This window comes from Neomonachus schauinslandi, chromosome 16 (assembly GCF_002201575.2).
Source record: "Neomonachus schauinslandi chromosome 16, ASM220157v2, whole genome shotgun sequence".
Taxonomy (NCBI): Eukaryota; Metazoa; Chordata; class Mammalia; order Carnivora; family Phocidae; genus Neomonachus; species Neomonachus schauinslandi.
Window position 1 is genome coordinate 7,574,817 of NC_058418.1, and position 21,116 is coordinate 7,595,932.

General features: G+C 62.0%; 1 protein-coding gene across 1 annotated transcript; it reads left to right on the forward strand.

Annotated features, from left to right (window-relative positions):
- Positions 1-1,814: 1,814 nt before the first annotated feature.
- Positions 1,815-20,330, forward strand: LMTK3 (lemur tyrosine kinase 3). The gene is given in 16 exon segments (XM_044911362.1): positions 1,815-1,890; positions 2,785-2,918; positions 3,172-3,325; positions 3,853-3,926; positions 4,408-4,526; positions 8,067-8,154; positions 8,495-8,643; positions 9,155-9,239; positions 9,317-9,438; positions 9,608-9,757; positions 10,199-11,221; positions 11,223-12,658; positions 15,247-15,662; positions 16,887-17,022; positions 17,400-17,537; positions 20,314-20,330. Coding segments are annotated over 16 exon segments (4,317 nt in total).
- Positions 20,331-21,116: the final 786 nt, after the last annotated feature.

The following is a 21,116-nucleotide window of genomic DNA, read 5'->3' on the forward strand; positions in this document are numbered from 1 at the left end:
AGGTGACCTCACCTCGCCCTGACTCAGTTTCCTCATCTGTACGATGGGGCTGATAAAAGTCCCTGTCTCAGAGGGCTGTTGTGTAAAGCGCTGGGAACACTGCCTGGCGCGGAGTAATTGCTCAGAAGAATAAATAAATAAAATAAACTATGACTGTGTATCTTTTGTATGAAGCCAGCGTCTCTGGCTATGTCATGGCTGCGTAACCTCGTAGGGAGTGTGGGTATTTGTGATGTGTGCGTTTTTGTAAGCGTAGCGCTTGCCTGCCTCTTGGTATGTGGCCTGTGTCCCTGCGTGTGTTTACGGATGTGATGTGTGGAAATGATAGCTGATGTGTCCTTGTGACCTTGTATGAAACGTGTGCATATTTGTAACGTGTCTGTCCATGTGTTTAGGTATGTGACGTATCTTTGTGTCCAAGTATCCGATATGTGTGTGTGTGTGTGTGTTTATGTATAAAGCGTATGACTGAGTAGATTTATAAGTGATATGTTCTGTACGGGTTGGTGTGCGATGTATTTGTGTGTGTTTGTACAGCTTTGTATGCACGTGTAATTCTTTGAATGCGTTGTGTCTATGACCATGTATGAGTTGTGACTGGCGACGTGTGACTGGGTATGTGACATGTGTCTGGGCCTTCAGGTGAGTCCAGTGTGGGTCTGTGGGAGAGATGTGTATCTCTCGCGTGCCTGTGAATATGTGTGTGTTGTGTGTGTTTGTGACATACACGTCTCTCCATGCATCTGCTGTGTGTATATTCGTGCATGTGACACGTGTATGTATGGGAGTGCGTGTCGTGTGTGTGTGTGTGTCTGTGAAAGGGGTGTCTGTGGGTATGTGTGTGTTGTGAGTGCCTGCATATCCGTGTATGTGATGCTGCTATCAGTGGGTGTTCTTTGTTGCCCGTTCGTGGAATGTCTGTGTGTTGTGACTGTGTGCCTCGGCATGTCACCGTGGTGTCCGCGTGGATCTTTGTCTGTGGCCTGGGTGTCTGTGTATTCGGGGCTTTACTTTGTGGCATGTGTGGGTCTTTGTGAAGCTTTGCCGTTCCCGTGTGACGGGGTGCATCTGTGCCGGGGGCCGGCCTGCCTGTGCGTGCCCAGTGCAGCCCGTCGTCCCTGCGTCTTTGTGTGTGACGTGTACGTGTCCCCGTCTGCCGATGGCTGTCCACCTTTGTATGAGATGTGCTTGTCTATGAGGGTCTCTGCGACGTGTGTCAGGCGTGTGCAGCCTGCGTGTGCCCGCTTGACATCTGCATCTCGGCGTGGAGCACACGTGTCCATGCTGGTGGCGTGTCACAGCAGTGTCCGGGGCCACGCACTGTGGGCCCTGCGCCCCCCCCACAAGGGTCTGCTGGTCCCTGTCTGTCCCTCCTCCTCCCCTCCCTCCTGGCAGCCAATGCTACTGGGGAGCCAGTTGCCATGACGACGCTCCATCCTCCCTCCATCCTCCCTCCTCCCACCCTTCCTCTGACAGGCTCTCTGCTCCCCCAATCCTGGCTGCCCTCGGGGGCGGGGCCCTCATTCTCCCCCCCCATCCTACCCTCTCCCCCCCCACCCCAGCAACCCCGGCTCCCCAGCTCCTCTCCTCTGTCCGCCTCTCCATCCCTTCATCTGTCTGTCCCTTCAAAGAGGGGGAGGGGGGTACCTGAGACAGTAAGCAGCCCCTCCCTCCCCCTGTCCTGCGTCTCCTGCCCCTCTCCTGGGCCGGGGGGAGGCCAGGGTCGCGCGGGTCCCCATGGCTGGGGGCTGAGGGCCCGCCCCCCCCTCCTCCCCAGCCGCCACCACCTCCACCTCCCTTCCATCCTCGACAAGATGCCTGCCCCCGGCGCCCTCATCCTCCTCGCGGCCGTCTCCGCCTCCGGCTGCCTGGCGTCCCCGGCCCACCCCGGTGAGTGTGTCCGGCCATCCGGCTGTCCGGCGGCCCCCACCCCCACCCCGGGCCTGCCCGGGGGTCGGTTCGCGGCGCTCCGGCTCCATCACCTGCGTGCGCGTCTCCCCGCAGCCGAGCCGGGGCCTGGGGAGCCGCGGGGACTGTGCCTCTGTCAGCAGGGCCTGTGGGAGGGAGGAAGGCTGGGGGCTGGGTGGGAAGGGGGTCCGTTTGGGCAACATGTGTGTGTGCACACGCATGTGTGTGTGCAGGTGTGTGCAGGGAGCCGGGAAGGACGGGGCCTCTGGGAGAATTGGGGGCAGAGGGGAGGAATACTATTTCTAAGGGGGACACAGCAGAGGAGGCTGCCTCTAGCTTTGGGGGAGACCCAGGGCTTGCGGAGTTCCCTTCTCAGGGGCTTGGGCTGGGGACAGAGGACATGAGTGTGCTCCACGAGTCCCTAAAAGAGACAGGCCTCAACCCCCGTAACTAGGGGGTTCCAGCGCGGGGCAAGAATCTTCTCCCCGCCTGCAGTTAGGGGGCTCATCCTCTTGCCCAAATAGGGGGTAATGAGACTGTCCGTTGGAGCGTATTTTAAATTCTGAGAGCTCCAGCCTCCACTATTACACCTCCTTCCTTCAATCCTCACTGGAATTCATCCAAGCCTGCGGTGCGGTGATGGGGGGGGTCCCAGATTGGGGAGAGAGGAGGGACCCCACCCCCAACCCAACCACCTGAGAAGGCCTCAAACTACAACTCCCACAATGCCCTAGGCCATCCGGCTCCGCTGCCAAGGAGGCCCTGGTTGCAGAGCATTATGGGAGTTGTAGTCAATCCTGGCCAGGATGGGAGGGGCATGGAGTCTGGGAGCTTGGGGCTTGAAGCCGGGACCCCAGCCCAGCCCTGTGCCCGCAGATGGATTCGCCCTGGGCCGGGCCCCTCTGGCTCCTCCCTACGCCGTGGTCCTCATTTCCTGCTCCGGCCTGCTTGCCTTCATCTTTCTCCTCCTCACCTGTCTGTGTTGCAAACGGGGTGATGTCGGCTTCAAGGTGAGGTGCATGCGGGGATTCAAGTGGGGAGGAAGACTCCAGCAAGGCCTTTGCCCCCCAACCCAGGTAGCTGGGGGGGGAGGGGGGCAGTAAGTCTGAGAGCACCTTCTGGCCTGAAGTTCCGGCAAGATCCGGAGTCTTGGGATGAAAATCGGGCGACAGTTATAAGAAAGACGGGGAGACACACTGACGAGAAGGGTGATGGTGTGTCTCAGCCCTGTGTTCTCCCACCCCTCACCTCTCCCGGCCCCAGGAGTTTGAGAACCCTGAAGGGGAGGATTGCTCCGGGGAGTACACTCCCCCGGCCGAGGAGACCTCCTCCTCACAGTCGCTGCCTGATGTCTACATTCTCCCGCTGGCTGAGGTCTCCCTGCCGATGCCTGCCCCGCAGCCCTCCCACTCAGGTACTCTCCACACCTTGACTAGGATCCCACGGTCCCACGGGACAGAGTGGCAAGCCCTGAGAGTCTTGCCTCAGGGGCCAGGGAGCTGAGGTCCCCCCGCAGCCAAGGGGAAAGGCAGAGGTGGGAGCCGCAGAATCTTGGAAGCGGCCTATAGGGAGCAGAGATCATCTTGATGGAAGCCATCGCTTAATCCAAAACCAGATTGGGGGATTCTTGTGGGGCAGTCAGTGGTGAGGTCAGCCTAGATCTCAATCCCAGAGGCAGCCAATGGCAGGCTGAAGTCAAGTCACAGGATCTCGAAACGCCAAAGGGAAGGACGGATTGGATGCTGGGAACTTGTGGGCAGCCAATGAGGAGGCTGAGATCCATCAGGGAATGTTGGGGCAGCCAATGAAAAGAGATTGGTATCTGCTTTGACCCCAGTCCCCACTGAGTTGGAGGGTGGGGGTTGTAAGTGGCACTTGGAAGGGGAGAGAGGCTAAGGGGCCTCCCCTTTTTGCCCCCCCCCCCCCCCCCCCCCCCCCACGCCCTGCCCCCCCCCCTGGGCCTTAGCCGTCAGCACCTCAGCTACTTACAAGAGATTGGGAGTGGCTGGTTTGGGAAGGTGAGTGGGGCTGGGGGTGGGAGGGAGGGGGTCCGTACAATCCAGGGCTGTGCTCCTGTTCTGTGTCCATCCCCCATCCCCACCCCGCTCCCACCACTTCTCATCTGTCCCCCAGCCCACCCAGCGCCCTCGCCTCTGTCCACCTCTCACCTGCTCCCACCTACCCCATCCCCCCACATCTGTCAGTCAGCGCCTCCCTCCTCACTCCATTGACCACTCTGCCTCGCCACCTGGCTCTCCACGCGTCCGTCTGTCCATCCTTCCATCCGTCTCTGCATCCATCGGACTCTGGGCCCGTGAGTCTCTCACCCTGCATCTGTTTGGCGAGGGGGGGGGGGGCGGCGGCAGACAAGGGTGGTGGGATCTGAAAAGAGAGGCTGGAAAGAAGGGGGAGGCTGGAGCCATGCAGTGGGGTGGCGGTGGTCCTGGGGCTGGGGCTGGGGAGACTGCAGGCACTGACTCCTCGGTCCCCCCTGACCAGGTGATCCTGGGAGAGATTTTCTCCGACTACACCCCAGCCCAGGTGGTGGTGAAGGAGCTCCGAGCCAGCGCAGGCCCCCTGGAGCAGCGCAAGTTCATCTCCGAAGCACAGCCCTACAGGTATTGGGGACTTTTCAACGGATGTGGGCCCTGGAGGCCCCAAGATACGGGTTTGCACCTCAGGGAGGTGACATTTGGGAGTGGGAGGAGTCTAGTGTGGGGTCAACCCTGGTTTGAATCCTGGATCTACTTCTTCCTGGCTGTGCGACTTGACGGTCAGGTTCCTTCTTGGTGCAGAGCCAGGGGCCGGATGACGAGGGGGAGGGGAGGACACAGAAGCTGAGCTAGAGGCCCACCCCTCTCCACTCTGAACCTCAGAATCTTCATCTAGGAAGTGAGTCCGGGAAGCCCAAACATCCTCACGTAGAAGACAGCTGAGAGGATGTGAGGTTTTGTGTTAAGCACTGGGTACATAGGGGTTGTTCCCTTCCTCAGGCCCTTGCTTGTGGGTGAGGAAGGCATCACGGACTGGGGCCCTGAGCAGACACCCAAAATGGCCCCAAGGAGCTTTGTCACCTCACCTCCCACCTCTACTGGATTGTTAGGTCTGGGAAGGCAAGACCCTGTCCCGCCCCTGCTTGGTCTCCCCTCCCCTCTAAGGGCTTCTAGACAAGAACTAGATAAACATTTGCTACCTCAATGCCTCATGAGGTAGTAATTGCCCCGTCATCGAAAGGATATGTATACAGAGAACCTTTTTCAAACATTTATAAAAGTGGAACCTACCCTGAGGGATACAGACACTGGACTTTATCTCTCATGCTTTACAACCTCCCATGGCTCCCTATTGCCTGCAGGACAAAGTCCCATGCCTCTGTGCAGCCCACACACCCTGCAGAGCCTGCCCCTGTTCCCTTCCCGCCACTGAGCCCCTTGGCCCAGCCATCCTGGCCTCTTCACTGATCCTTTCCCATAACAGTCTCTTTCCTGCCTCAGGACTTTTGTCCTTGCTGTTCCCTCTGTCTAGAATATCATTCCTGGCTACTCAGCCACAGCTCCAGATAGTGGGCTCCCTTCCCCTCCTTAGGTCTGTGGTCAGAAAGGCCTGCCCTTACACAAACACACACACACACACACACACACACACACACACACAAGGAGGGCCCTGGGATGCTCCAGCACACCAATTCGTGCGTTTTCTTCATAACACGTATACTTCATAGGCTTACTTGCTTATTTGCCTGCCTCTCCCTAGACCCCTGCTGGCAACCGCTAGCCACATATGGCTATTTAAATTTATGTTAAATAACACGAAATCGAATGAAAAATTCATTTCTTCAGCTACACGCAGCACATTTCAAGTGCTCAGTAGCCACATATGGCCAGTGGCTCCCATGTGAGACAGCTCAGATCTAGAACATTTCCACCTTCACAGAAGATTCTGCTGGAGAGCGCAGGATGACACTGGCAGTTCGGGGTGGGGGGGGAGGAGAGGGGGGTGTCCGTCCTCCCTTTGTAGACGTTTGCTGAGCGAGCCAGCAACCTGGGATCAAGTTCCCACGCCACCACTGTTACCAGCTGTGGGCCCCTGGGCGAATCGCTTTACCTCTCTGAGCCTCTATTTCCTCTGGATTCAAAGGGAAAAGGCATCCTGCCCAGCACGGTGGCCGGGGAGGATTTGATAGCAGAAGCGGCCGGCCTTGGCTCAGATTAGTAGGCGTGCAGTGCACCCAAGCATTCTTCCACATCCGCCAACCTCAATCCCACCTTCAGAACTCCAGCTGTATGTCAAGTTCCCAGGACACGCCGGGTGCTTTATGACTAGTTGGTTTCATGATTCTTGGACCAGGCAGGGGTGCGAGGCACAGTTCTCCCAGGTGGAGAAGGTTGGAACACAGGCAGCGAGCCCTGGCCCCTGGCACCAGCCCCACGGCACACCGGTGGCCCGGTGGCCCCTGCCCCCGGCCAGACCCGAGTGGGACAATTACTCACTGTACCTGGGGCCAAGCCTGGCATGTTTTCACCTTCCTACAGACCCCCAGGCCGGGTATCAGGGCAAAATCCTGCAGTGTGCCCATTTTTATTGCGCCCCTGTCCAGGCACTGGGGATGCGGCCACCTGAACGGAAAGCCCCCAATTCTTGTCCTAGTGGGGCCCCCTAGTGGAGGAGATACGCAATAAACGAAGAAGGAAATTTTAAGAAGAAAATGTCCGAGACTGACAAGTGCCAGGAGGAAATAAGGCAGCACGTGACAGAGGGGAGCTCTGGAGGATCCTGGGGGAGGTGGGGTTGGCTGGGAGGGATCAGTCGCGCAGGCGTGGTGGGAAGCATGTTCCAGGCAGAGGGAAGAGCAGCTGCAAAGGTGGGAAGGCAGGAAAATGTGGGGCCATGTGAAAATCAGTGTGTGGACATGGGAACGGAAAAGCAGTAATAATAGCGAGGATCTTCCACTGTGTGGCGGCTCCTCTCTGGTCTCATTAAATTCCTCCCTACAACCGTCTGGGGGAGTTGCTATGACTGTGCCCATTTTACAGCTGAGGAAAATCGAGGCGGGAAGAGGTGAAGTGATTTCTCTGGGGTTACACACCTGCCAAAGGTGGACTCAGGGGGCACCCGGCTGGCTCAGTGGGAGCATGTGACTCTTTTTTTTTCTTAAGATTTATATATTAGAGAGAGAGAGAGAGCATATGAGCAGAGAGGGGCAGAGGGAGAGGGAGAGAGAGAATCCCAAGCAGGCTCCACGCCCAGCACAGAGCCCCGATGCGGAGCTCCATCCCACAACCCTGAGATCTCCGCCTGAGCTGAAACCAAGAGTCGGTCGCTTAACCCACTGAGCCACCCAGACGCCCCAGAGCATGCGACTCTTGATCTCGGGGCCGTGAGTTCGAGCCCTACGTTGGGGGTAGAGATGACTTAAAAAAAAAAAAAAAGGTGGACTCAGGATTCAACCCTCCCCTGGCCCCCCAGCCTGACTCTTACCCACAGTGTGAGGATAAAGGAGGGGGCTTGAGGGCACTGAGGTTTCTTGGGGAAATGTTGAAGCTGAGGCCTGAGGGATGAGGGATGAGGAGGACTCTGCTGAGTGCAGGGCTCGTTACCGAGGGAAGTGTAAGTGCAAAAGCCTGGAGCCTCAGCGGGTGCCTGTGTGTTTGGGGAGATGCGCAGGGCGGGGCGGGGAGAAGCGATGCTGAGGAAGGGCAGGAAAGACCCAGGAGCGAGCCTTGCTCTGTCCCTGGCTGCCGGGGGAGCCACGGAGGGCTGTGAGCAGGCGAGTGGCGTGTCACAGGCTGACCTGCAAGGGAGAGACCGGAGGCAGGGAGGCCGGGAGGAGGCTGAGAAGAGAGTCCAGGAGGTGAGGAGGAGGCTCCAGCCAGGCTGTGGGGAGGGAAGGGGCTGGGGGGGCGGTGAGGTGAAGAGGAAGGGGAGCAAGGAGGCACCTGGGGGTCTGGCCTGGGAACTGGGGGATAGTGGGGCGGTCCTGAGATGGGGACCAGGGGAAGGAGGGTGTGCATTGAGGGGGGAAAGAGTGTGGGGGTGTGGCCGGGAGTCGGGAGGTGGAAGAGAGATTTTGGTGTCGCGGGGATCCTGGGGCGGGACAGGGGTCTGCGGTGGGATGGACAAGGCTGTTTCCTGACCCTGCCGCTCCCCGACCCCCCCAGGAGCCTGCAGCACCCCAACGTCCTCCAGTGCCTGGGCGTCTGTGTGGAGACACTGCCCTTTCTGCTGATTATGGAGTTCTGTCAACTGGTGAGGGTCTGCGGAGGGAGGGCAGGGCGGCGGGCTGGACGGGCTGGGGGCTGTCAGCAAGCCTGGGGTCCTGGGAATCTTTGGCAATAACACGTGTGACGTGCGCTAAGGTCTCTGGAGAGCTTACTGGAGATGAGCTTTTGCTCAGAGGGCGGGCAGTGAACTAGCATGCGAGGTGGGTTATGTTGTTATGCCCTTCTAAGCAGCAGGGGAAACTGAGGCTCAGAGGGGCTGCCCGCTGAGTGCAGAGGCCGCCCCCCCATCCTCGCCTCGGATAGGCTGGATGTGTGGGTCCCTGGAAGGGGGGATGGTACTGACCCCACCCTCCCCTCCCTCCCAGGGGGACCTGAAACGTTACCTCCGGGCCCAGCGGCCCCCTGAGGGCCTGTCCCCCGAGCTGCCCCCTCGAGACCTGCGGACGCTGCAGAGGATGGGCCTGGAGATCGCCCGCGGGCTGGCACATCTCCACTCCCACAACTACGTGCACAGGTGGCTGCCGGGGGGCCACGGGGAAGAGTGTGGGGGGGGTACTACGTAGGGGAAGGAGGCGAGGCTATGGCGGGTGGGAGGTAGGGCCGCAAGGAAGGGGCTCAACGAGGAGAGAAAGCCAGAGAGTGGCAGAGTCAGGAGGGGAGGAGTCCTGGAGGGGAGGAGTCAGAAGAGGAGAGGGAGGAGTCAGGAGAGGGGGGCGGAATCGGGAGAGGAGGAGTCATAGGGGAGGGGGAGGAGCCCTGGAGGGGAGAGGGAGGAGTTAGAAGGGGCGGAATCGAGAGGGGAGGAGTCATAGAGAAAAGGGGGAGGAGCCCTGCCGCGGAGGGGTCACAAGGGGAGAGGGAGGAGTCAGAAGAGGAGGTGGCATGGGGAGGCGGGGCAGGGGAAGAGGAGCAAAGCAAGGAGGGGAGAAGGGGCGGAGCCTGCAAGGTGGGCGGAGTGTAGGCGAGGCGGGCAGTCCGTCCAAGGCTGTGTCCCCTTCTCGCCTCACATCCTTGCCGGCCCCCAGCGACTTGGCCCTGCGCAACTGCCTGCTGACCTCCGACCTCACCGTGCGCATCGGAGACTATGGGCTAGCCCACAGCAACTACAAGGTGGGGCTGCCCTCCATCAGGGCGGGGGGCGGGGGAGGGCCCCGACCCGCCTGACCCCGCTCCGGCCCGCCCCCCAGGAGGACTACTACCTGACCCCGGAGCGCCTGTGGATCCCGCTGCGCTGGGCGGCGCCCGAGCTCCTTGGGGAGCTGCATGGGACCTTCATGGTGGTGGACCAGAGCCGCGAGAGCAACATCTGGTGAGGGGGTCCCCCCACCCCGGGGCCGCGCGGAGTCGAGGGCGGGAAGGAAGGTGGAAGGGTCACAGGTCCTATGGCTGTGGAAATGGAGGCCGGGGGGGCGGGGGGGTAGGCCCCCAGGCGGGGCAGGGCAGGGCTCTGACCCCTCTCCGCCCTCTGCTCCCCACAGGTCCCTGGGGGTGACCCTGTGGGAGCTCTTTGAGTTTGGGGCACAGCCCTACCGCCATCTGTCCGACGAGGAGGTCCTCGCCTTCGTGGTCCGCCAGCAGCACGTCAAGCTGGCCCGGCCGAGGCTCAAGCTGCCCTATGCGGACTACTGGTGAGGGCAGGGCCTGACCTCCGACCCCTGGCCCTCCCATCCCACCCCAGGATGTCCCAGAGCCCCTCACCTCTTCGCACCCCACCCACAGTCTCAGCACTCGCTACACCCCACACCTTTTGCTGTTGGAAGCATCTGCTGCTTGGGAAGGGGTGACACTGAGGCGGGGAGTGGCAGACCTGGTACTTGAACCTGAGTTTCTCCACTCGTAAAAGACCCCTGCTGCTTGCTTGTCTCTGATTCCAGAACTCACAGCCCAAACAGGAAGGCCACCTAACCATCATTTCCTCACATCTGCCTTGCTGTCCCCTCTTCTAGGTCTCTGCCCCCCCCCCCCCCCCCCCCCCCCCCCCCCCACCCGCACACACCTTGGGTCTCTCCCTGCCCCCTCCACACGCACACTGGGACTCTACTCACCTGCGCCTCCTCCCTGTCCCCCAGGTACGATATCCTGCAGTCCTGCTGGAGGCCACCTGCCCAGCGCCCTTCGGCTTCTGATCTCCAACTGCAGCTCACCTACCTGCTCTCTGAGCGTCCCCCACGGCCCCCGCCCCCGCCTCCCCCACCCCGAGACGGTCCCTTCCCCTGGCCCTGGCCCCCGCAGCACAGCGTGCCCCGCCCAGGGACCCTCTCCTCTCCATTCCCCCTTCTGGATGGCTTCCCTGGGGCTGACCCCGACGATGTGCTCACGGTCACTGAGAGCAGCCGTGGCCTCAACCTTGAGTGCCTGTGGGAGAAGGCGCGGCGGGGGGCCGGCCGCGGTGGGGGGGCGCCCCCTTGGCAGCCGGCATCCGCGCCCCCGGCCCCCCATGCCAACCCCTCCAACCCTTTCTATGAGGCGCTGTCCACGCCCAGCGTGCTGCCGGTCATCAGCGCCCGCAGCCCCTCGGTGAGCAGCGAGTACTACATCCGCCTGGAGGAGCACGGCTCCCCGCCTGAGCCCCTCTTCCCCAATGACTGGGACCCCCTGGACCCAGGAGTGCCTGCCCCCCAGGCCTCCCAGGCCCCTTCCGAGGTCCCCCAGCTGGTGTCCGAGACCTGGGCCTCCCCCCTCTTCCCTGCAGCTCGGCCCTTCCCAGCCCAGTCCTCGGCATCAGGCAGCTTCCTCCTGAGCGGCTGGGACCCCGAGGGCCGAGGTGCCGGGGAGACCCTGGCGGGAGACCCTGCCGAGGTGCTGGGGGAGCGGGGTACCGCCCCGTGGGCAGAAGAGGAGGAAGAGGAGGAGGAGGGCAGCTCCCCGGGGGAAGACAGCAGCAGCCTTGGGGGTGGCCCCAGCCGCCGAGGCCCCCTGCCCTGTCCCCTGTGCAGCCGAGAGGGGGCCTGCTCCTGCCTGCCCCTGGAGCGGGGGGACGCCGTTGCTGGCTGGGGGGGCCACCCTGCTCTTGGCTGCCCCCATCCCCCAGAGGACGACTCGTCCCTGCGGGCAGAGAGGGGCTCCCTAGCCGACCTGCCCCTGGCCCCCCCCCCCCCCCCCCCCCCCCCCCCCCCCGCCGCCACCTCCCCGGGCCCCCGCGGACCCAGCCGTGTCCCCCGACCCTCCCTCGGCCGTGGCCAGTCCCGGCTCAGGCCTGTCGTCTCCGGGCCCCAAGCCGGGGGACAGCGGCTACGAGACCGAGACCCCTTTTTCCCCCGAGGGAGCCTTCCCAGGCGGGGGGGCAGCCGAGGAGGAAGGGGTCCCTCGACCGCGGGCTCCCCCCGAGCCCCCCGACCCGGGAGCGCCCCGGCCACCCCCAGACCCGGGTCCCCACCCACTGCCGGGGACCCGGGAGAAGCCGACCTTCGTAGTTCAAGTGAGCACCGAGCAGCTGCTGATGTCCCTGCGGGAGGACGTGACAAGGAACCTCCTGGGGGAGAAGGGGGCAAACCCCCGAGAGACGGGACCCAGGAAGATGGGGAGAGGCCTCGGGAACAGAGAGAAAGCCCAGGGCCCGAGCAGGGACCCCACAGTCCTGGGCAGCGGGAAGAAAGCCCCAAGCCCGAACAAGGACCCGAGCCTCCCCATGAACGGGGTGACAGTGTTGGAGAACGGGAGACAGAGAGCCCTGGGCATCGAGGAGAAGGTGGCGGAGAATGGGGGCCCAGGGACCCCAGAGAGAGAAGAGAAAGTGCTGGAGAAAGTGCTGGAGAATGGGGAGGTGACACCCCCAAGGAGGGAGGAGAAAGTGTTGGAGAATGGGGAGCTGAGGTCCCCCGAGAGAGAAGGGAATGTGCTGGCGAATGGGGGGCTGACACCCTCAAAGATCGAGGAGAAGGTGTCAGAGAATGGGGGCCTGAGACTCCCCAGGAACACGGGGAGGCTGCCAGAGACTGGGCCTCGGAGAGCCCCAGGGCCCTGGGAGAAGGCGCCCGAGAGTGGGGTGCCAGCCCCAGAGACCTCGCTGGAGAGAGCCCCCGAGCCCGGCGCAGTGGCCTTGTCCCGGAACGGCGGGGAGACAGCCCCTGGCCCCACTGGCCCAGCCCCCAGGAGCGGGGTGCTGGAACCCGGGACCGAGAGGAGAGCCCCCGAGACTGGGGGGGCACCGAGAGCCCCCGGGGTTGGGAGGCTGGACCTCGGGAGTGGGGCCCGAGCCCCAGTGGGCATGGGGATGGCCCCCGGCGGCGGCCTCGGAAGCGGCGTGGACGCAAAGGCCGGATGGGTAGACAGCACGAGGCCACAACCGCCCCCGCCCCCGCCGCCGCCGTCGGAAGCACAGCCGAGGTGGCCGGAGCCAGCGCCACAGAGAGCCAGGCCGGAGGTGGCCTCCTCCGAGGGAGAGCCCGGGGCCCCAGACAGCAGGGCCGGCGGAGACACAGCACCCAGCACAGACGGGGACCCCCCCAAGCCCGAGAGGAAGGGCCCCGAGATGCCACGACTGTTCTTGGACTTGGGACCTCCTCAGGGGAACAGCGAGCAGATCAAAGGTGAGGAGGCCGCTGGGAGCAGGGGGGCGAGGTTGGGGGCCGAGGCCTGGCTGCTTCCCAGGTGCACAGCTGAGCTGAGAATCTTGGGCTCCTGGGGAGCACACAGGTCAGGCCGGCCGTAACGAGAGCAGACCATGGAGCCGCACCGCCTGGGCTCAGATCCGGGCTCTGCCCCCTTCTCGAGCTCTGTGGCCCTGGACAAATGACCTTACTTCTCTGTGCCTCAGTTTCCCGCCAAAAGTGGATGATGAGGATAGCTAACCTACCTAACAGAGCTGAGAGGCTTCAAAATGTTAAGACTTCTGAAGACTCTAGCCCAGCCTGGCACACTCAAGCTCCTGCTTTTATTGCAATTCCGTTAGACCCAGGGTCTCAAACTCGGACGCTCCCTGGGGGCCAGACAGTATTGGGAGATGAAGGAAGTCGCCTGGGAGAGGTTGAGGGGCAGGGGTCAGGAAAGGAAATGCGGCCACTTTTTTCAGCTCCAGTCAGGAATGCCCACCTGGCATTGCCAAACGTGCTGCTTTTCCCTTTTAAACCAGAGTTCTGCGTGTTTTAATGGTTGAAGCCAATTCACGCGAACCTTCTCTGTGTGCCGGGCCGAGCTGCCCAAAGCTGGGACCCAGGGAGCTTCAGACTCTGCCCTGCACCGCCCCCCCCCCATGCTATTGGTGACCTGAAAACTAGAAATGCCTTTTCTGGAAACAGTTTTGGTAGGAACACAAAATGTTTTGTCGCAGAGGGGGATTGATTTAAGAGAAAGATGAATGGCCCCTGGTTAGAGGTGGACATAGGGACTGTGGTTCCACCCGAATCACCCAGAGGCCTGATTTCCTTAAACAGTGGTATGGAAGTTCTCAATGGGCGCTGGTTTATATTGGCAATCTCACAGTCCCCCTTGAGGGAAAGGGTATCAGATCTGTTTGCCAGAGGAGACTGCAGCTCAGGAGGGAAGGGTCAGGAAGGGGGCTGGGCACAGAACTTTCTTTCCTTCGAGCCCATGGTATTAGTACACTATCACTTCTTTGAGATTGTTATGGGGAATTTGCAACCAGCTGTGTCAGGAAAGGCCCCAGACAGCATGAAAATATCAGGGATGAGCAGTTAAGATGCCTCAGAGGATGGAGGGGGGGTGGTGTGGGGAGGGTGTTGCTGGGTGGGAAGATGCTGGGAATAGCCTGCTTAAAAAAAAAAAAGTGCATGAACTCCTACTCATCCTTCAAGACCCCACTCAAATTTCCCCTTCCCTGGGAAGCCTTCCTGATTTCCAAAGGCTATCACCCTGTCCTTCCTGAGAGCTCCTTGAGAGCTCCCTCACAGCCCCCAACCCCATCGCCCTGAGATGGATGGTCAAGGAAGGCCTCAAGGAGGTGACTTTTGAGCAGATGTGAAGGAAGTAAGCTGGGTGGACATCTGGGGGAAGGGTGTTTCGGGTGGAGGGCACTGAGATGGGCACTAACTTGGCATGCTCGGGGAAAAGCAAAAGGCCAGTGAAGCTGGAATGGAATGAACGAAGGGAGGAGAGTGACCCGATCCACACCCAGTCTTTCTCCCTGCTCTGCCCTGACCCTCCTGTCATCCCTACCATTGCCCCGCACAGGGCCCATCACACCATTTACTTCTGCACTAATGGAGGAATGAGTGGCCTCCGTTAATTTCCCAGTGAGGAGACAGAGGCTCAGAGAGGTGGATCTGCTTGCCCCGGGGCACACAGCAAACGAGCAGGGTAGGCTTGGTATTTGAAGCCAGGTTTCCTCCTCCAGTGACTTGGAGTCCTTATCTTCCAGCAGGCTGAGATCAGGGAGTCTTAGGGCAGGGAAAAACACCTGGAGATGGTTAGACACCCCAATTTAGTCTGGCAGTTGAGGGCCAGAGAGGGAAAGTACCTTGGTCAACATCACATAGCAGGGAACATTCAGTCATTAATCCCACTAGTATTGCCTGAGTACTTCTGTGTGCTTGGGGATGCAGCCAGAACGAGCCCAAGTCCAGTCTGTTCCATGGCAAGGCAAACATGAATCACATGACCACAGAAATACAGCTACATGCTGAGCTCATCTGCTTGGAAGGAGCGGTGCTTGGTGCTATGGGGTGCAGAGCGGGTGGCCCTGCCTGACCTTCTGGGAGAACTGAAGGCTTAAAGCCCAGGCCAGAGCTAGGGGAGGAAGAGGACTCGAATTAGAAAAGGAACTTCCAGGCAGAAGGAACAGCCTATGCAAAGGCTCAGAGGTGGGAGGAATAGGGGGGTGGCCCAAGTGGCTGGCTGGAGGTCAAGTCAGAATGAGGTGAGGAAGAGAGCCCGGGGAGGTCAGCAGGGCCAGGGCACTCGGGCGTGGGGGGCGGCAGAGAGAAGTTGGGGCTCTGTGATGTGGACACTGGGGAGTCGTGGAGAGCGTTAACCCCTGGAGTAGGGGGAAGATCTCTCCTAGTCTGCGTGGAGAAAGGCCCCAGAGCAGCCCTTTGGTTCACAAGAGGGGAAACTGAGGCCCATACTGTGGCCTGAGATTACTTGAGGACACACAGCTGGGCAGGAGGGCATGCCTCAGTTTCTCCGGGAGCAGGGGCTCACCGGGTCTCTCCCCTCGCAGCCAAGCTCTCGCGGCTCTCTCTGGCGCTGCCGCCGCTCACGCTCACGCCGTTCCCGGGGCCGGGCCCGCGGCGACCCCCGTGGGAGGGCGCGGACGCCGGGGCGGCTGGCGGGGAGGCCGGCGGGGCGGGGGCGCCGGGGCCGCCGGAGGAGGACGGGGAGGACGAGGACGAGGACGAGGAGGAGGACGAGGAGGCGGCGGCGGCGGGCGCGGCGGCGGGGCCGCGGGGCCCCGGGAGGGCGCGGGCAGCCCCGGTGCCCGTCGTGGTGAGCAGCGCCGACGCGGACGCGGCCCGCCCGTTGCGGGGGCTGCTCAAGTCTCCGCGCGGGGCCGACGAGCCCGAGGACAGCGAGCTGGAGAGGAAGCGCAAGATGGTCTCCTTCCACGGGGACGTGACCGTCTACCTCTTCGACCAGGTGAGCGGCCCGGGGTGGGGCCCGGGAGGGGCGGGGCCAGCCGGGTGGGGGCGGGGCTGGGGAGAGTGAGGCCCGGGGAACAGGGCAGGCCTTGGAGGCCTTGAGTGTCGGGGTTGGCGTCTGGGAATGGGGCGAGGCCTGGAGTGAGGGGTAGGGTGCGGTCTGTGGGGAGGGCGCTGGTGGGCATGGGTTGGGGGGGCTGCAGGGTGAGACTGGATCTGGAAGGACGGCGGGGGGATACCTGGTAATCAGGCAGGAGCCCGGAGAGGCTAGGGAGAAAATGCTGAGAAGATTGGGGCGTGGTCTAGAGGGCGGGGGCGGGGCTCAGGTGAAGTTCGGGGCGGGGTCTGTCGACCAGCGCTGTCGTGGTAGAGGCTAAGGGCCGGCTCAGGATGAAGCGGATTTTACCCGCTAGGGGCGGGCCCTGGCGAGGCTGCAGGTAGGGCTTAAGAGATGCGGCTTGTAGTGTTAAAATAAGTGCAGGGGCGGGTTCAGAGATGGACAGAGCTAATGAACTGCGGCGGGGCTTAGAGAGATGGGAGGATCGTGTTAAGGGTAACTAGGGCTGAGAGGATAGTGTTGACAAGAAAAAGGAAGGGCGGGATGATGCTTCTGGACTGGGGCCTAGATGGGTGTGGATGGGTCTAGATGAATCTGGAGCGGGGCACACCGGGCTGAGGTCCTGAGATGTGAGTCATGAACAGGGTCCTGGGCCCCTGAAGCAAAGGCAGGGTTTGGAGGGCTGGAGCGGGGCCACTTCAGAGGACGGGGCTTAGGGGCTTGGGGGAAGATCGGGGTGCGCAGGATGGGCTAGGGGTTTGGAGGACCAGAGGAGTAAGTAGTTCTGCGCCCCGAACTTGGACGCCTGTGGCCGAGATATCGGAAGGAGTTAGGGGTCATGGAGACAAGGCGGGACCTACGGAGACGGTATTGGGTTAGGGGGCTCCCATGGAAGCATCGCGTTAAGGAGCAAGGAGAGAATTCCTGCGGGGGGCGGGGCTTAGCTGTGGGCGGGACTCCGCGGTCGGGGGAGGAGCATCGGGCCGGGGTGGGGTTAAGGCTGACCTGAGGTTTCGAAGGCCGATCAGGGGCTCCAGCCACCTCTTCAGAGACTGCGATTGTAAATTGGGATGCCTGAAGCCCCAGAAGTGTTAGCGGGCTTTGTCGCTCGCTGGGAATACAGTGGGTGGGATTGACGGTTCGCCCCCTAACCCACCTCCACAGGAGACGCCAACCAACGAGCTGAGCGTCCAGGGCCCCCCCGAGGGGGACACGGACCCGTCAACGCCCCCAGCGCCCCCGACGCCTCCCCACCCCGCCACCCCCGGAGATGGGTTTCCCAGCAACGACAGCGGCTTTGGTGAGGGGCTGGGCGGGGCCTGGAGGCGGGGCAGGGCTGGGGCGGGGCCTGGAGAGGGACAGGACTTAGTCGGGGTCTGGAGGGGGACAGAGGTGAGGCGGGGTCTGGAGACCGGGCCTGGAGGTGGGCAGAGCTGGGGCGTGGCCGGGAAGCGGGGCGGAGCTGGGGCGGGGCCTGGAAGCGGGGCGGTGCTGGGGCGGGGTCTGGAGGCGGGGCAGAGTTGAGGCGGGGCCCACGGTGTAGACAGCTGGAGACAGGTGACTGCGGAGGGGCGGGGTTGGACGGCTGGAGCAGAAGGTGAGCAGCTCCAGAAGTGTCTGGAGGATCTGACCGCGTCTTCCCCTCTTCTTCCTCACTACCCCCGCCCCCGCCGTTAGGAGGCAGTTTCGAATGGGCGGAGGATTTCCCCCCCCCCCCCCCCCCCGGCCCCCCCCTGTGCTTCTCCCGCTTCTCCGTCTCGCCTGCGCTGGAGACCCCGGGGCCCCCCGCCCGGGCCCCCGACGCCCGGCCCGCAGGTACAGTGCTTCAGACCCTCGGGCCTGCCCCCACTTCTGCCTGTCTTCCTCTGTCCCCATCTGTCTCCCCACTTTCTTGTCCCCATCCCTGAATTTCCCTGCCTCTCTCTCCTCAGTCCCTCCCCCTTCCCTCTAAGTCAACCCTGGCTGCTCAGCATTGAAACCTCACCCAATTCGAACCAGCTCAGACTAGGCAGTGTCCTGATAGACCAGGGCAGTCACGTCCCTTCCCTGAGCCTCAGTTTCCCTTTCTGTAAGGATCCCCTCAGAGTCTTGCCCGTCTTTGCACCGTCTCTTGCCTGGCACTTGTCAGATCCTGATCCCACATCCGTTTGGGGGCACAGGCTGATCGGAGGCCGACAAGGGGGGAGGAAAGCAGTGTGCTCAGAGCTGGTTAGTTGAAGCGGAGCAGAGAGAACATGGTCAGGGAGTCCATAGCAATAACAACAACGTCATTACTACTAATAGTAACAGGCACTTACAGAGGCCCTACACTGTGCTTGCCCACCTGAACCCAGAGAATCCTGCCGCGACTCTGGCTCTCTGCTGCGTCCTGCCGCCGCTCTGGAGAATACCCCTGGATGCAGAGCTTGCGCTGGGCTGGGCGGGCGCAGGTGTTCCCGGAGGATAGAGCTGAGAAGGTGGAAGGGGCAACCCGCCCCTTTCAGGGGGGTTGCATTCCTGCTCCCCCAAATCGTGCCCAAGTCCAGTTGTTGGCCCTGCCCCTCCTCGGCTCTGTGACTTAGAGCAAGTCACTTTCCCTCTCTGTGCCTCAGTGTCCTCATCTGTAGAATGGGGATGATCACAGTATCTAACTCATAAGATTCTTGAGGGGATTGAATGGTTTCATCCTACACACATACACACACACACACACACACACACACAGCACAGCCTGGTCATGCGCAGTGGTCTCTAGCTGGTAGCTCTCACTGCACCTAATGAAGTAGATACTCACTGCGCACTGGCTAAGTGCAGGTGCTGTGCTGGGCACGGGGGATTCTGTGCTGAGCAAGATCCATGAGCCCCACTCCACCCTACCCCACCCACAGACACTGACCCCACAGTCTCGCAGTAAATAAGTGCAAACTCAGGGCTGCTGGAGAAGCAGAGGACAAGGGGAAAGGGCTTCATCTGTTTGGCAATGCCCCTTCATCAGGTCCTTGAAGGGCTGGCCGTTCTGAACTGGGTGACTGGGAAGGGGGCAGCGCGCTAGCAGATGGAACAGCTTGCACAAGGGCCTGAGGCAGGAGAGAACGTGGCCAGTTCAGAGAATAGAAGGGAGGCGGGTGCGTCTGGGGGTTACATAGGGGGGGGGGGTCAAGGGGGGAGGGCGGACAATGTAGGGCTTTAGGGTGGGCTGAAGAGAGGGACTTTGTCCTGGGGGCACTAGGGAGCCATGGGCCAGCTGTGACCAGGGGAAGGGCGGCAGCAGCCTCTCCCTCCGGGGCCACGTGGGGGCCGACCGGAGGCTGGGAGGCTGGACAGGAGGCCGGCGCCATGGTCCAGGAGGGAGCGGAGAGTACAGGCGGGGTTTGGGCAGGAAGGACAGGGCCGAGGGCAGACTCTTCACTTGGCTCCAGCCTCAGATTCCACCTCAAATGTCACTTCCTCCCAGAGGTCTTCTCTGAGGCACCCATGAGGACAGGGAGGGTGGGTTCCAGGGCATGGGGACACCACCAGGTGGTGAGTCAGGGCTGAGGCCGGCGGGGCTAGCTAGCCTGCCAAGATGACTTCACCTGTAACCACTAGGAGAGGAGAGGGAAGGCCCAATCATGTGAAACCCCAAATCCCTTCACTCTGCCGGCAGATACTCTTGCTACAGCCGGGCAGGGAAGCCGCTGAGCCTTTCTGTCTCCCACGACCCTGGCGTGGGGTGCAGGCCGGGCCCCCTTCCACACAGACTCCTATGCTTGGCGTGGCTCTGCCCACTTACCCCGTGTCCACTGGGTGCTGAGTGATGCCACATACCCCAGCATCTCTCCACTTCTTAGAAGAGGACACGAGGGGCATGCTCCCCTTTTAAAAAGAGGGAAACTGAGTCTCAAGGACAGGAGCGAGGGCCACGACTTGACCCAGGCCACTCAGGTAGGAACTGTGGGAGGCAGCGTGAGGGTGCCCACTGTGTGGCCCGCGGTGAGATCGTCCAGCCCACAGACCTTGGCTGTCTGGATCTGTGGAATGGGCGGCGGCTTTCTTTCCACTGGGATACGAGGGGTCATGGGACAGTTTGGTGGGAGGGCCAGGCCAGGCCCTGTGCTGGACGCTGGGGATGCAGCAGTGACCAAACACAGTCCTGTCCTCCCTGAGCTTACGTTCTAGGGAGGCAAGCAGACAGGAAGCTGGCTGACAGTGACTGGGATTGTCCCACGGGAAAAGCATGAAGAATAATAGCCATAGTGCAATGAGACAGAAGGACTTGGGGTCGGGGTGGGGACATGAGGGGGCGACTCCTTGACCGAGAAGGGCCGGGGAAGGCCTCTGAGGAGGGGGCCTGCCTTACATGGGAAGGGGTAAGGAAAGGGCTTTCCAGGTGGTTGGAACAGCCATGCAAAGGCCCTGGGGTAGGATGTGCTTGGAGCCAAGGAGGAATGGCAAGGAGGCCGGCGTGGCTGGGGGGGAGTGAGTGAGGGGGATGGGGGTAGGTGAGGACAGAATTGGGACAGAGCAGATCATGTGGGGCCCTGTGGGCCCCGGGTGAGGGCTTTGCTTTCGCTCTGAGAGAGACAGAAGCCATGAGCCTGTCTGCCCAGTAATTCACCTCCTCTGTCCTCAGGCCCCGTGGAGAACTGACTCCCCGACGACCGCACCCCCCTGCACCCCCAGAAGAGGGGTTGAGAGTAGAATCCTCTGTGGACGACGGAGCCACTGCCACCACCACAGACAGCGCCTCTGGGGAGGCTCCTGAGGCTGGGCCCTCCCCCTCCCCCACCATGTGCCAAACGGGAGGCCCTGGCCCCCCCCCCCCTAGCCCCCCGGACGGCTCCCCTGAGCCCCCCGACCCCCTCGGTGCCAAATGAGGCAGGAAGCCCCTCATCCTTCCCTGGAGAGCCGCCTTTCTTGGAACTGAACTGAACTCTTTCGGGCCTGGAGCCCCTCGGCACAGCGGAGGCCCCTCCTCGCCCACTCCTGGCCCCAGAGAGGGGCTGCAGGCTTCGGGGACCTGGGCCCCCCATCTCGCGTCTCCCCTCCCCGCCCCAGCCCGGCCCCTGGAGGGGCCTCTGGTTCAAACCTTCGCGTGGCATTTTCACATTATTTAAAAAAGACAAAAACAACTTTTTGGAGGAACGCGGGGCCTGTGCGTGTTTCGGGGGCAAAGAGGGCAGGGTCCGGAAGAAGTCGCGGACCGCCGCCCACTTCACAGATGAGAACATCGAGGCTCAGGCGGGCGGAAGCGCCGCGGCTTCGCTTCTCTGGCTCCCGGAGCCATCTGCGGCTGGCAGTGCTGACCTGGGCTAAGAGGCCGCGGGGGGTGGCCAGAGGCCGTCGGAGGGTCAGGGCTGGGGACGGGGTGACCTCCCGGCACCCACGTGGCTTCTGCCACATTCCCCACACCTCAGAGCAGTGCTGCCCTGTGCC